A 15,026-nucleotide genomic window follows, 5' to 3' on the forward strand; every position below is an offset into this window, starting at 1 on the left:
CCAAATTGCTCATTTGTAAAACAGGCTTTATTCTGACTCTGCTACTGTTCATCTGATTGCCTGTGTAGGTAGCAAACTCTTTGGGTAAGAGACAGGGTCTTAGTGGGCATCTGAATAGTGCTGAGGGCCTTTTGAAGCCAGGGGTGATGATGTGCCATGAATAATCACAGCCCAGCAATTTGGGATGAATACTGAGGGGGATTTGGCTCAGTATGTGCAGTCCATACGACCGTCATTTTGTAATTGCATCTTTACACTGCACATCTGTGATTGGCATCCATGGTGACACTGCTTATTTAGAAATTATTTCTGAGTGCCAGAGAAAAACTATTATCTCTTGGGAACATCCTGTTTTTGGTAGTATCTATTAACAAGTGCCCTGTGGCAGTGACTGGCAGAATGTTCCATTTAAGAAACTTTTTCTGTAGCTGTTGCTAGAGGAGCGGGTCAGAATTCCCAGGCTGTTTATTATTTCCTTATGTCATTGATAATAGGACACTTCAGAAGGGAAAACTTATGATCTGTGAGATAGTGTAGGAAAATGTATGCATTAAATAATAAGCTGAAAAGCAATTTAATACTAAAACTAGACCTCGAGAGTTGTTGGCTGTGGTACTCTAAAGGCAGGTTTGCAGCATTTGTGTATACCATTGGTTGATGAGGGAAACCTGGTCACAAACTGAAACATGTTGGATGAGGTGAGTGGAAGTTAGGGTGTGAAGAATGTATGCAATCTTAACACATTTCCAAAGGAAGAACTCTAGAAGGGACAAAAACAGGTTAGCAGTTATGTACTTGTAAACCCTCAGGAAACAAGAGTGTCATCCTCTAGAAATGTGCTTAATCTAGTGGAGATGGGAAGAAGAAACTTTTCTTAGCTTTATTCTTTCATCTAGCTACTGACTTACATCTAGATGCCGGGGCAGGAGCAGGACCAGCAGCACTTGATGGGGGTCAGCCCCTAGCCCCACAGCAGCTGAAGAGTTGAGCTAAACAGTTGAGCACTCTGATTCCCACCAACCCAGCTCTGCTTGACTTTGCTTGCATGGTCAGAGCAGCTAGGGTGTTTCTTTTCTTTTAGACAAAGATTGTTTAAATTTCACCTGTATTGAATTTGATATCAAACAATGTTCTGAGTGAGTGACAGGAAGATGTTTGCTTTAGTAATATACTGCAGCAGTCCACAGGAGCACTGGTAAAGAGCAAGTTTCCTGTTCTGAGATGCACAGCAAAATGTCTTTTTTGCCAAAGCTTAAAACCTACATAATTACAAAGAGTTGGCTAAAACGCTCTTCATACGCCTTGTATGGGTTGGACAGACAAACTGGTATGACTGTGATTCAGGAAGTCTCTAAAGAAGTGCTGAGCTGTCCTGGTCAGGGGAGGTCACTCCCTTGTTCTTATAGAGCACTAGTGTCTGTGAAAGACAAGGGAATTGTGTGCAGAAAGCTATGTGAAACTTTTATGTACTGGCCAAAATGTACCAAAAATTTAGAATCACTCCACTGACTCCTGTTCTAGAGCTCTACAGGGTAGAAAATAAATGTGGAAAGTCCTGTGTGTTAATTATGTGATTATGTGTTGTCCTGGAACAAAACTTCTGCTCAGCCTAATAACTGCAACTACTTCTGCTGGATTTTTTCCAACCAGTGTTAAGGTGGAAGAGGCAGAAGAGAGGAGAGCTGCATACTTTAGTTTTAGTAGTTGGTATTTTCTACAGAGAAAGAAACATCTTTCCTTTTTTCTCTTCAAGGAAGTGAAACTACCACTTGTAATTGTCAACTCTTTTTGTTAAGTTGGAAAAAACCCAGCAGGCGTTTTTTAGTTGTGTGTTAAATGGGAGACATGTACGTGACTGTGCAATTAATAGATTAGAATAAGCTATCGTTAGATACAATAAAACAGTTACATCCTGTGAAGAAGATAAACATGGAAATGAAGACCAGAGAACTATGTGTTAGAGTTTTTGTATCTGGTTTTGAACTTCTGTGGTAGAGGTGTATCTAGCATACCTGTTCGAGTAAGGAAAGGGAACTAGAGCAGTAGAGTGGCTGCCAGTGAGAGTAGAGCTGAGTTTGGTCTCTGGAAGCATAATCAGACACTCAAGTGAACCTATTACTGAAAAGTGAGAACACAAAATTATATCAGGTGGAGACAGGCTTTCAATTACTCCAGTTTGACCAGTGAACAAATAAAAAACAGCATGCAAACTTTTTATTTTAGATTATTTTTTCACGTTCTCTCAGGTACCAGGTTTGCAAACTAAGTTTGGCCCCTGAAAGTCGAGTCAGTTCTTCTGCATGAGTGCTTTGTCAGCACTAATAAAGATTTTGCAGTGGCAGCTCTGTTAAAAATACCATTGAAGATGCACCAGCCAACAACAAAACCACTGCATTTCCCTGTTGCCTATAGCAATGCCTGCAGTGCTAGAGGAGTGAGTATGATGAAGAGGTACGTTTGTCAGAAAACGAAAGCAATAGGCCTCTGGAACACATGCAAGGAACAGCTGAGTAAATAAGGTATCTTTTTTTGCAGTTACTTACCAACCATAAATGGACTCTAAAAATGAACACAGAGAAATTGGGATAAGATCTGACGTGTTTGTGAGCAATGCTGTAAAGAGCCTGGAAAAAAGAAATGCTGTATCAAAAGGTAGCTAGCAGCAAAGGAGTGATTGGAGAGAGTGGAGGTGTTGAGAGAGCTGGGAAAGGGAAATAGAAGTGTGTGTGTAAAGTTGAAATATTGGCATACTCCAGATCTGTGGGAGTCTGGTGGCACTGCAAGCCATTCTGAGCCAGTTCTCACAACTGGCATGGTTAACTTCTACTTCTCCCATCTTCCCAATTTTTCTTTAGTCTTACATTTATTTCAGTAACTTCTTGGTCTGCTATTTATTAGCAGGAGATACAAATGCATTCATGAGAAGTCTAGAAAGTGAAGAAGCCCAGACTCTCCCCCGCATCAGGGCAAGAAACACTTTTCTACTCCGAGCTTGTAAGTAAATCCCAGAGCTCCCTAGGGCAACGAAGTGGAGTTCCACTGGCTGAGCTCTTAAAGCCAACTGAAATTCTTAGAAATGAGGGGTTTTTTTTCTAATGCTTATTCTGTGTGTCCTGCTGCCTAACTCCTATCTCACCAAGACAGATTCAAGTGGGAAACGCCTGATTCAGCCCCATGCTTATTTGTTCTGTGAGAGTCCTACCCTTTAGAAGAGAAACCATTTCTATCATCTAAAGAACACGTTGGTCAGTTACAGAGGAAAAAACTCACTTGCTTTTGGAGCTGGTGCACAGGAATTTCAGATAAGGAAGAGTCATTTAGGATGTCACCGTCTCCCTGCTCATGCTTCCTGTCACCAGAGCAGAGTGGGTGGGAATTGCACTAGTGCTCCATCTTCTGCTTCACTGCACAGCCCACCAGGGTAATTCAAACCACATTTGGTGGTGGGTTCAGTTAAACCAGCTGCCTTGTACCTACCCATTCCTGAGCCTCAAGCAATTCTCTGCTGACCTGAAAGATTGGTATCTCCAGCTAGTGATGAGGTGGGATCAAACTGGGACAGTGCCCTCTTCTACCAATACAGCTGGATCTAGAGGAAACTGTGTTTTGTTTCTGGTGGGGGCACTAGATTTTTTTTCACCAAACAATCTTACCTTGTGTGTTTCATACGTTGGTGCATTGATACCCTTTCAGAAAGTGTTCAAGAATTGCAGATCTGATGGAAAGCTGTAGGTGAATCAAACAGTTGACACTTTGCTGACCCAGGTGAATTGGCTGTATTCTCTTTCAAGTTCTTGTCTACACACACTCTGTTGTGCTTTTTTATGGTTAAAATTTACCATTATGGTAATTTACCTTTTGGTAAATTTTATTTAATCAAACAAGTGGGAAATGTAAACTTGTACAGATGGATTTTTGCTTGTTTGCAACTGAATTAATGCAGGTTCATTGTAAACAAGTGACATGGGTTATAAAACTTTGTTTCTAATAAGAAAATATTTTATATACCTGTAAACAAACAAACACCTTTCTGCTTGGTTAGACATCTTAATGTAATGCAAGTCACCTTACAAAAAAACCCCAAAACCATGTAGCAAAGGGCTTGGAATTATAATTAACCATTATAATCTAAGATGTTTCAGGGGAAAAAAACAGCCCTACATTATAATACTTACTAATTCCACTGTTTCTCATTTTGGTATTGACAGAGGTTTTTTCTTACCATTCTGAATACTAGGTATTCCTACTAATTATATCTGTCTTAATATCATTTCCAAGTTTTTATTCAATCTTGAAAAGTATTTAATTATGTTTAATTTAGAGAAATGAGATTTCTTTAATTACTGTCTGTAAAAGCGATTAGAAGCTCAATTACATTTGCAAATTCATTTTTTAAAAAGTGTTATCTTTGTAAGATTAGTAATTTAAAAAAAATCTGTGATCTGAGTATGTAGGACTTCCAATTTCACTAGAGGTATTCTCTCTACACCCCTTCCCCTATAAAGAAATAATGTCTAAAATGGAAAAAAATAATTATGCCGAGAACTGAAGATCAATGAGAGTCATTGAAATTGGGCTATTGATTGAGGATCTGAAAGAATAGCATTGTTAAGTGAGACAGGATTATCAAAATACATACTGCTTGCCTTCATTCAACATTGAAAATATGATACAGAGATGATCTTCAGAAGCTGAGGGAATGATGGCTACTGGGGATGAGGATGTGGCACCTGCAGAAAGCACACCTGAGCATACAGTGCTGTCATGGGTTGTGCAAATAGCCACTGTGTCTGTGGGTGTGTCTCCAGGAAAGGTGCTGAAAGAGCTCCACAGGGTTGACTTCAGTTTATTAGTTTTTGGAAGACTATGAGTGGGAATTTTGGTACTTAATTTTTTGTAAAGGCGAATCCAATGTTGCGTGGCCTGTCGTTGTGTGTTTCGCAGCACTGAAGAGCTGTTGGGCAGTGGGAGCCCCCTCTCAGAGGGCTGGCCAGGCACTGCAGCTGTTGAAAGCAGTGGGCAGACAGTGATGTAGCCATTAGCTCCGTGCTGAAAGGTTTTACGGATTGTTTAGTTATTTTTTTCTGTAAAAGAAATGTTGCCACAACTCCAACAGTGTACAGTACTGCTCATGTAATAGCCTGCCTAATTCAGATTAATTGTAGACTTGCAATGATAAAGGAGCTTCAGCACAGCAGTTATTCTGTTGTGCAGATGCAATTAAAACCATATCAGTGCAGTATAAATAATGCTAAATTAAGTTGCTGTCCTGCCACATGGTGGCAATTTTGAGCTAGTGCACAAGGAAAGCTAACATCTTATTTTATTCAGAAGGAGTAACTACAGCAAGAAAGAGTTTCTCATTTTACTTGGATTGCTCTGGAGCGCTGTTATCACCCAAGAGTATGAAGTGTGTAAACTACTGTCACTAAAATATCACTAATAATAAACTTTTTCTATCTTGCTGTTCATCTTGGAGCCAACTGAATCTTGAAGTTTACATCTGGTAGTCACAGGGTATATGAGTTAGGATAGGAGTCCAAAGAGACAGACGTATTAGCATAATAAAATTTCATAGTGGAAGATAACTTATTTGCTTCAAATTACTTACTTCAAGTGTTTTCAAGGCAGTTTTAGAAAATGCTTATACAAATTATTTAGTGTCAATTAGATTTTCTTGGTTTGTTCAGGCAGCCTGTCAGTTTGGGAACAGAATCCTGTTCTAAAGAACCAATTTTTCTTTCTGGAATGAAAAAGCTAGAAGATACCAACCTAAAATTAGGATACTGCTTTTTATACTATTTATATCTTACTGTTGCAGAGCTTTAGCAGAAATAAGTTTGGGAAAATGATTATGTCATAAAATAATTTGGGGAAAAAGTAAAAGTGTAATACAAATCAAGGAACTGTCGTCTTCAGCCTCTGTAGTACAAATCTGGAACAGGTGAAAGGGTAATTAATTCTGATTACAAAGCAGCCACACAACTTCGCCCTTAGCTTTCTTATTTTGAAGCAATGTGGAAACAAAGCTACCTTATCCTCCATGAACCCTCCAAGTGCCTAAGTTATTGATGTTTGTACCTTAATGCTTCACTGTGCTTTAAAAACACCTGTGACTTCATCCCTGGGAACAGTTTGAGTGCTTAGGGGTATTTGTCAGTATTCCCAGTATAGATGGAAACAATAACGAGGGACAAAGGCATATTAACTGCTCCTGTCAGAAATCTCTGGTTTCAATAGCTGGCTAATTTAATAAAGTCTTGTTACAGTAAAATTATTCAGCTGTAAGCAGCCTGTAAAAATTGTAATAAGCACAACAAGCAATGTACTTATTTTTTTCACTCATGGTGTAGTGGTTTCTTTCATGCTGTCAAAGTCCACTTCAAGGAGCACTGCAGTGTGCTGCAAAGTTGTTTGTCAGTGCCTCGGTTTATTTTTGCAGAGAAGTATTGATTACAGAATGAGAAACATTTGGTTTAACAGCGATCGATGAGGAGCAAACAAAGGACACTCTGAAGTTTGACTGATTATAATTTGAACGAAAACACAGTGCATGGGATAATTTATGATGAAATCAAAAGTGATATCTGCTCTCTGTTCTTTTCATCATATTTCTTTCTTGTCATCTGTCAGTGAAATAAATTTAGACAGAGAGAGGACTACAGTCCTGTGTGCTGGTTTTGGGACCAGGTTGAGCAAGAGGAGCTAGGAGGGAGAGCTGTTTTGCATGGGAGCCTTGGGCTTTGCAGGAGGGTGACAAGCAGGTCCATCTGCCTCTGGAGGTCACCAGACCAAAGAGATTTCATCCACCTTATGTATAATACAGATGAGGATGAACCACCTCAGACTCTTTGATTTTTTTTGTGCACGACCCAAACATAAAGTATCTATAGCGTAGACTTCCCTTTAACCAACAGCTCGGGCTGTGGGCAGCTGAGACTCAGGTATACTCTGTGGTGCTTGAACAAACACCATTTGATCACCATGTATTATGTTGGGGGCATTAAATATTCATTGCATGGGAAAAATGAGTTACTTTGTTAAAGTAACCAACTGGGAGACAAAGTTCAAATTCCAGTTTCTATTTCAATTAATATTTCATAATTAATTCTTGAAAAATTGAACTGTTTTGCCAGTACTCACTCATCCCTTATCCCAAGCTGTTCCACAGCTCCCGCCTGCAGCAGGCTTTAAAAAATGGCATACAAGGGTAGTGAAATAGTGGGTTTGAGTCAGTTGAGCATTGACGTGCTACATAAACTGTTTTGCAGAATTTTAATGTGCTTCTAGTAGATGCTATTTGTTTGCTTGATTCTGTCTTTGTTGTCTACTTCTGTGACCAGTTGATCCTCTCTGGCTGGTAGGGTGTTGTGTTAGAGATGAGGCTGTGTCTCTATTAAATTATGACTCTCTATAATGAGATAACAGACACATAGCATCAGAAAATGGATTAAAACTTATGTAAATACTCAGCTTAGGTTAGCAGTGACTTAACCATACTTTATATACCAAAAAATGGTATTCTTTTCTTCCCCTCATTTAAATTCATTACAAAGTATCTGTTTCAAATCAATATTAATTACACAGAACTTGTCACCCTCTTTAGCAAATGTTTTTTAAAAGTTGCTAAAAAATTAATGTGAAGGTTATTAGCCCAATTTTGAGCAACACTAAGCCTGTGTTAAATATTCTCATGTAGACTTTTTTTGACAAAATAGTGCTCCCATGTTAGTATAATTAATACCATAGTAAAACACTCATCTTACAATGCACTGGGGAAGCAAAGATTACAGAGTTCAAGAATACAGAAGAATCTTGTTTCTGTTTAAACAGTAGCCCTTTTCACTACTTGTAGCTTTAAAGATGAGAGATTACATTTGTGACCCTCTTAAGGCATTTTTGATATTTGAACTAATCAGTCCCATTATACCTAGCTGTTCCTAAAAATGCTTTTCATAAGGCTCAAACATTAGCTAAACAAAAACAGAAGGCACCAGCTTATATGTAGATGTTGGGCTGGCTCCCTTATGAATAGTAACAACCTGTATAGTATGCATGGTATTTGTATATTGAAGCCCTTGAATTTTGCAGTTATCTATAGTTTTAAGTCTTCATGTGCGGCCACATGTTTGTTTAACATATAGATAACATTAATAATCAAAGGAGTAGTGTAATTTTAATGTGAAAGATAAATGAAAAAGGTGCCTGCCCAGCTGCTCTCTCGCTCCCCAGCTTCAACTGGGGGAGTAAACAAAATGGAAAAGCTCATGGATCAAGATAAAGACAGGGAGGTTATCTACCATTTCTTTTCACAGCCAAAAAAAACTTGACTTGGGGAAAAATTACTTCATTGTCAATTAACGTAGATTTGGATAATGCAAAGCTCAAGACAAATTTAAAAGAACACTTTCCAAAGAGCTTTTTGGGGAGTTTGACTCCCCAGCTTCCCCCACCGAGTGGCCCGGGGGGATGAGGAGGTGGGGTTGGAGGTCAGTCCGTGGCAGTCCCTCCCTGCTGCACCTTGCTCCTGACACCTTTCCCGCGCTGCAGTGTGGGTGGATCTCCCAGCTGCAGCCCTCCGGGGAACGTCCCCCATCGTCCCTGCTGGAGCTGCAGTGAGGCACCCACCCGCACCGGGAGCACCTCCTCCCTAGACCTGGGCACTGCCTGGGTGGTTTGTTACACTTTCTCCCCTCACTGCTTGCTGTTTCTGTGGTGTTCTGCCCTTCCCTAAATGCATTTTCCCAGGGTCACCACTGGCGTTGCTGACAGGCTCGGCCGTGGTGGAGCCGGCTGGGTCCGGCTGGATCTGGCGGGAATCAGCCGTGTCTGTCACAGGGCAGCGCTGGCCTCTCCTCACAGAGGCCTCACGGGCCCTGCCCCACCAGCACTCAAGGCATCTGACCCACTGATGTTGAGAAAAAGTAAGATTATCAGGGTTGCCCAGGATGGAGGGGAAGGGGAAAATCTTTTTGAGTGGGGAGGCAAGGAGAAATGAGCGATCGACAAAGCAGTTTTAAGATGGAGGTTGCAAGAGGGTGATCGTGAAGGTGATGGGAGGGATGGATGCCCTGTCCTGTGAGGACAGGCTGAACGAGTTGGGGTTGTTCAGCCTGGAGAAGAGAAGGATCTGGGGAGACTTTAGAGCACCCTCCACTAGCACAGAAGAGGCTGAGGAAAGCTGGAGAGGGACTTTTTATAAGGGCATGGAGTGATAGGATAAAGAGCAACAGTTTAAAGCTGAAAGAGGGTTGATTTAGATTAGTCATGAGGAAGAAGTTTTTCACTGTGAGGGTGGTGACATCCTGGCACAGATTGCCTTGGTAAGCTGTGACTGCCCCATCCTTGGAAGTGTTCAAGGCCAGGTTGGATGGGACTTGGAGCAATCTGGTCTAGTGGGAGGTGTCCCTGCCGCTGGCAGGCGGGTTGGAACTGGATGATCTTTAAGGTCACTTCCAACCCAGATCTTTCTATGCTAAGATCATGGGCACTGGGGGGAGTCAAGCAGGTCCAGCAAAAAAGGGGGCGATGAGACTAGAAGAGGGTTTGGGATAAGAAGTCTGCTTGAGCTAGTCAAATGTTTGAACCTCCTGGAGAGAAGTCCCTGAGTGCCTGTCTGAGGAGATTTTGCCATGGAGTCAGTCTTGCCATTCCCATGAGACATCTTCTGATTTTATTTGCAATGATAGTTGAAGGATTTAAACTGCAAGTTGCTCACTTGGAAGGTTTGAGTGTCATCCGTGTCTAAATTTAAAGCTGACAGTGAGATAGCCCAGAGAGGCAAAACAGTAATAAGGCAACCTGGCTCTACAAAACCTTAAGGTGCCACATGTCTGCTCTGTGTGCAAACTCTGCTTGTTGTGTGGCTCCCAGCTCCATGGCACTGCCATCTACCTCCTGTGCCTGCCACCCACCATGTCAGCCTTCATGTTCTATTACTTCTGTATTTTCTGCTTGCCGTCACAGCATCAGGGGTCATTCAGGAGAGGAGATCTTTGCAGCTTGGTAGAACGTGAAAGAACAACAAGATCCTGACATTTGTGTCACATCCCAAATGAATTAAAGGAGACATAAATGGTTGAGCACCTCTTAGGAAACGCTTGTCACATGGCTGCACTGGGTCAGTCCTTAGACTGAGAACAGGGCTCTTAACCAGTAATTCTGAAAATAAGCATTGTCTCTTGGTCTCTGCACTGAGTGCTGAGGAGAAATTCTGATTTTTCTGTCAAATACGTGTTATTTCCAGTCTAGCCATAAATAGTTTTAGTGCATTTTGTTTTGATCTGAGTATCTCAAATTGGATCCCTTCTTTAACTTTGAGAAGACAAGTTAATGTGTGGTACATGTCCCTGACTGAATGAGAAATGAAACATTTTGACACGGACATTTCTACAGCTACACGAAAAGAAACTCGTTGAAGTGCAAATGCTGGCTCACAAGCATAATGAGCAGCTAGTGAAACTCGATTGCTGAAATGTTAATGAAAAAGTAATTGCAAACAGTATTTGTTCAAGTGTTAAAATAATCCAGTACTTGCACAAAAGTATTGGTGGAGTTTGCTAACCCTGTCGTTCACTTTAGCTTGTTCACATAAAATTTTTGCGTATTTGGAAAGTTATAAGAGCTTTGATAGGGTGATGTGATGGAAGTTAGACTATCTGGAAAAGCTAAAAAAGGGATGCAAGAGTGAAATGAGGGTTATACTTCTAAGAGGAAAATGTTTTAGCTGCAGAAGGCAGGGAGAAGAAGCAGGGAAAACAGTTTGAACAGAGTTCATGGAGAGAAGCTGCAATTAAAGAGGAACTGGCAAATGGGAACACATACAAGTTCATTGGAAGATGGGAGTAGATTTTCTGGTGTTAAAACATACTGATTAATTTCACTTTTTTTTTTTTTTAATTTAACCTTTTCTTCACATTGCATGCTAATCATATCTCTTACCAGTAAGCTGATATTCACTCTACATGCTTGAACTGTTTCTGGCTAGTTGATTTCCTTTCACACACCTTTATTTTGCACAGAGATAAAGTTAGCATAGAGAAGCTTAAAAAGGGGGTAAAGACAACACAAAATTTCTGGAGAATTCAGGGATGTTTTATCTGTTTTCAGAAGACAAAGTAACTGTTTAATACTAGCCTTTCTGTATGTTTAAGAGTCACTTCTCTCTTGCGACACTTCATGATGTTTATTCTGGATTGAATAAAAATGTAGTTCTCTTTCTTACCTAATAGATAAGATTACTAGTGCTGGGAGCTATTTTCTGGGTGTAGTATATATTAATGTTTTGTGTTCTGGAGACTTAAAACTTTCCAAGTTCAGGTGGTCTCTCACTCCTTTCCCCCCCCTCTACCCTATTTAATGTCTGTTATCTAGTGAAAGCAGATCTGCTTTCTGCAAGAAATAGCAGAAGTGCCTCATGATTGCCAGTAAATTCTTGTGAAGAAGCAGATAAGTGAATGCTGATAGTGTTATTGCTGTGCAGCTATCCAGTGCTCAGTCTCCCTATTCATGTAAGAAATTTTTGGTGGCTGAGAAGAGAGCCCAGGATTTCAGAGCCATAGGTTGTTGGTTTTGTTTCTGGTCTTGTAGCCTTGTGACTTGTTCATTGTTCATTTCCTACCGTGTAAGAAGCATAAGTTTTGTACAATAATAGTAACTGCTCACATATATATTTATATATTATCTATAACATATAAACGACATACTATATATATATGATATAATGTGTGCTGTGTCATTATGCTTACCTATGAGGTGGCTGAATTGGAAACTGGACATTTAAGTCATTGCAGAAGTTCCTGATTTCACTCTTGTAATGTTATTGTTCTTGTAATGTAAATTTGTTGCTGGTTCATGGGTGCTTTTCTTAACATAATTCCTAGGTCCTTTCTTCTTCCGAAAAAGAAAAAAACCTCAAACATATGGGTGTGCTGATGTTTTTGTGTAGGGCAGCAATACAGATTTCCCCACATAAATAGAAAATGGTAGCAACAACATACTCTGACCTACTAGCAAGAAGCAAATGAAACCTAGAAATAGCTTATACAGCTCTTTGACCCATAGGGGAAAGTTTGTATTTCTGCATCTCTGCTGTACATTGGGTGCTGTACTAGAAAGTGTGGTTTTGTGATTAGCAGCAGCATAGCCATGCATGCAGATCTGGCACACTCACTCTGCAGGACAGTCAGTGGAGCTCCGTGCAACCTGCAAAGCATCCTAACAGTGAGATGGAAGACAGGATACTCATGTGCTTTCTGAAGTGTCATGTTTTGTCTCTTCCTGCTGTGGAGATCTGGCTTTGTGCCTAATGTAGAAAGAAAGTTTATTTGAAGATGAGAGCATGTCAGCGTAGCAGACAAGGAGACGTAGTTACTGTATCAGAATAAGATCATTGCAGCAGTAATAGTGATGAATGAACATTGAAGGCAGGGCTGAATCTGTGGTCTTCAGTGCATGATCATAGTTAAGCTGTTACTGCATCAGGCAGGTCAGGCACAGCCCAGTGCTTTGAGTCAACTTGGGCACTCAGGGGGTCATAGTGGTGCCTGATTTTCTTCCAAGGTGGCTTATCAGTTACTGTAGGGACAGTTATGTATTTCATTTTAAGCCCAATTTCTGTAGACACCAGTATCTGCTGAAAGCTTTTGTTAAGGCCTGGGTGGTAGCTATATATTTCTTTATGTCATTTTCCCTGCTATTCTCTGACTCTTTGGAAGCTCTAAATGTCTCTTTAGCAGCAGTGAAAGGCTTCTGTAAGAGGAGATGCTAACAGTATTCTGCAAGGGCCTCTGGAGCAGTATGATTTTGAAGCTGGTGTTGCTGACTGCTGTGAATATCCGTCCTGTGTCCTTAGCCAGAGTTATCCTTTGAGAGCCCTTCTCTCCGTACTGAAGGTGCTGTGTATCTTTTGCCTGGTGCTGAGCACTCTCTGCTTTTCTTAGCTTGGCAGAAACCCATGTTCTGCCAGGTGTTGAGTACTCCTTGTTCTGTAATAGTAAGGACAATAATTAGGTAAGTTGGTTAGAACAATGTATTTATTTTCAAGTAATTTGTTTGTTCTTTTGCAGTTTTCTGTTTTCCAGGTATAACATATGACCAACTAGACAGAAGCTCTCTGTTCAATGAGTAATTCCCCATATTTTTTCACAAGCTTATAGATACTTCATTTAATCCTTTACAGCCTTCCTTTGTGGCACCTGCATGTTTATCACTGTCTTTAAGATCCCTTTTCACTTGGTAAATGTTCATATTTTTGGTCCCTTGGTTACTGCTATTGTAAATTGTTCTCCAGTATGATTTGTATCTGTGAGACTTGTACAAATAATGTGTCTCCCCCATTTAATGGCTTAACACTAAGATACCTTTATTATTTTCTATTGAAAGTGTATGCATAATTTCCAGAGACATTTTTCCAGGTATGTCATGAAAATTTAGGTCAGTAATGGAACCACATCAGACTGTCTGACAGGCTACAAATAGCACTGCATCATGGGTGCAGAAATTTCTCAAAGCATGCAGATGATGAAACCACTGTAGCTTTACAATGACTTAACCATTTTTAGACACCTGACATTGGAACCCCCTTGCTGATGGAGTATAGTGTAGTGCCATATACATTGCTGGGTTTTTTTTATTGATTTGTTATCTCATTGGAAAGCACAAGCAAAAATTTAATGTAATTTAATTTTCATGTAACAGAGTCACATGGAAAAGGCTGTATTTTGATTCTTTGATTTTTTTTTTTTTATTCAGGTGGCATTTTTTATAACTTTTCAGTTCATTCCCCTGCTCCTCTTCAATTGCATTTAGCTACTTTAAAAATAGGGTTTGGAAACCATTAGGTATCTTTTAATATATTGTTCTTATATATGGAACTGAAGGTAAAAAAAAAAAAAAGATTAAGTCATGACATATGTAGATTTTTCCAGGTAGCACAGTAAGAATTAGGAACAACCATATGCTGTTTGCTCATGAGAACTATTAGTAAGATTAATGACATTTTTATTTCTCTTGCATTTGTTTGATTGGTACTTAGTTTTCAAAAAGATATTCTTTGTCATAGTATTTCAGTAAATAGATTGAAGTAGACTTTGTCCTACTGATAGGAATCCTGCTCTCAGCTTAAACAAGAAAACAAGTGGTGCAGAAGCAAGTCCTTCTCTGGGATGGGTGTCAAGTTGTCCTCTTGACTTGTTTCATGCCTCCTGTGTCTGCATTCAAGCCAGATTGATCACTGATCTCAAATGAAATTTTTTATTTCTTTTGATTGGAAGTGAAGAAAAAGAGCTTTGAATGAGATGGTGGGTGTTTGGTTTTAAATATACTGACTTCAGTGAGTCTGAGCTGACAAAGAGTAGCCCAACATGATGGGGATATTCTGGAAGTCTTTCCATTTCTGGTTTTCTGTGTGACAATGCTAGGCAAAAAATGATGGGACTGGTTAGTTAGGGTAATTATTTTGATAGTTAGAGGATTTTCACTAAAGTAAATCTTAAATTTTTGCTTACAGTGTGTTTTATCTGTACAATTAATAAAAAACTTTTTTATTGTCTTTCAGCGTGAGAAGCTGATACATGAGTTGGAGGAAGAAAGACATTTAAGACTTGAGAGTGAAAAAAGATTACGGGAGGTGACACTGGAGTCAGAGCGGAGCAGAGCTCAGATGCGTGGGCTGCAAGAACAGTTTTCCAGGTATGTTGCCTAAGTAAACTGTGTTCAAAATACAGGAAGAATATCTATTGGTGCAAAAACATCAATAAAACCTGTTGAGAGCTTTAATAGATGGAATCTAAGGCAAAACCTGCTCTCCCTCTGAAATTCTGTAAATATTATGGGCTTTTGGCTAAATAAACATTTTATTTTCTAGAGATTTTACATTTGTTAGAACTTCCAATAATTTTCTAAGTACAGGTCTTCACTCCTCAAAAAGTGATGTCATTGATAAGTCAGTATTAAGTTGCTTGTTTCTGTTAAGCAGCAAGAATGGGTTTGATCAGTCTGAATAAAGGAGAAAAAAAAAAAAGTGT

General features: G+C 39.8%; 1 protein-coding gene across 3 annotated transcripts in view; it reads left to right on the top strand.

Annotated features, from left to right (window-relative positions):
* Positions 1-15,026, top strand: part of NCKAP5 (NCK associated protein 5) — a 373,160-nt gene that overhangs the window by 172,157 nt on the left and 185,977 nt on the right. For all 3 annotated transcript variants that reach the window (XM_051623988.1, XM_051623986.1, XM_051623987.1), the window contains one exon: positions 14,558-14,691. In XM_051623988.1, coding sequence (XP_051479948.1) covers positions 14,558-14,691 — 134 coding nt within the window. The remainder of the gene's footprint in view (positions 1-14,557; positions 14,692-15,026) is intronic.

Source organism: Apus apus, chromosome 6 (genome assembly GCF_020740795.1).
Source record: "Apus apus isolate bApuApu2 chromosome 6, bApuApu2.pri.cur, whole genome shotgun sequence".
In the NCBI taxonomy this organism is placed as follows: Eukaryota; Metazoa; Chordata; class Aves; order Apodiformes; family Apodidae; genus Apus; species Apus apus.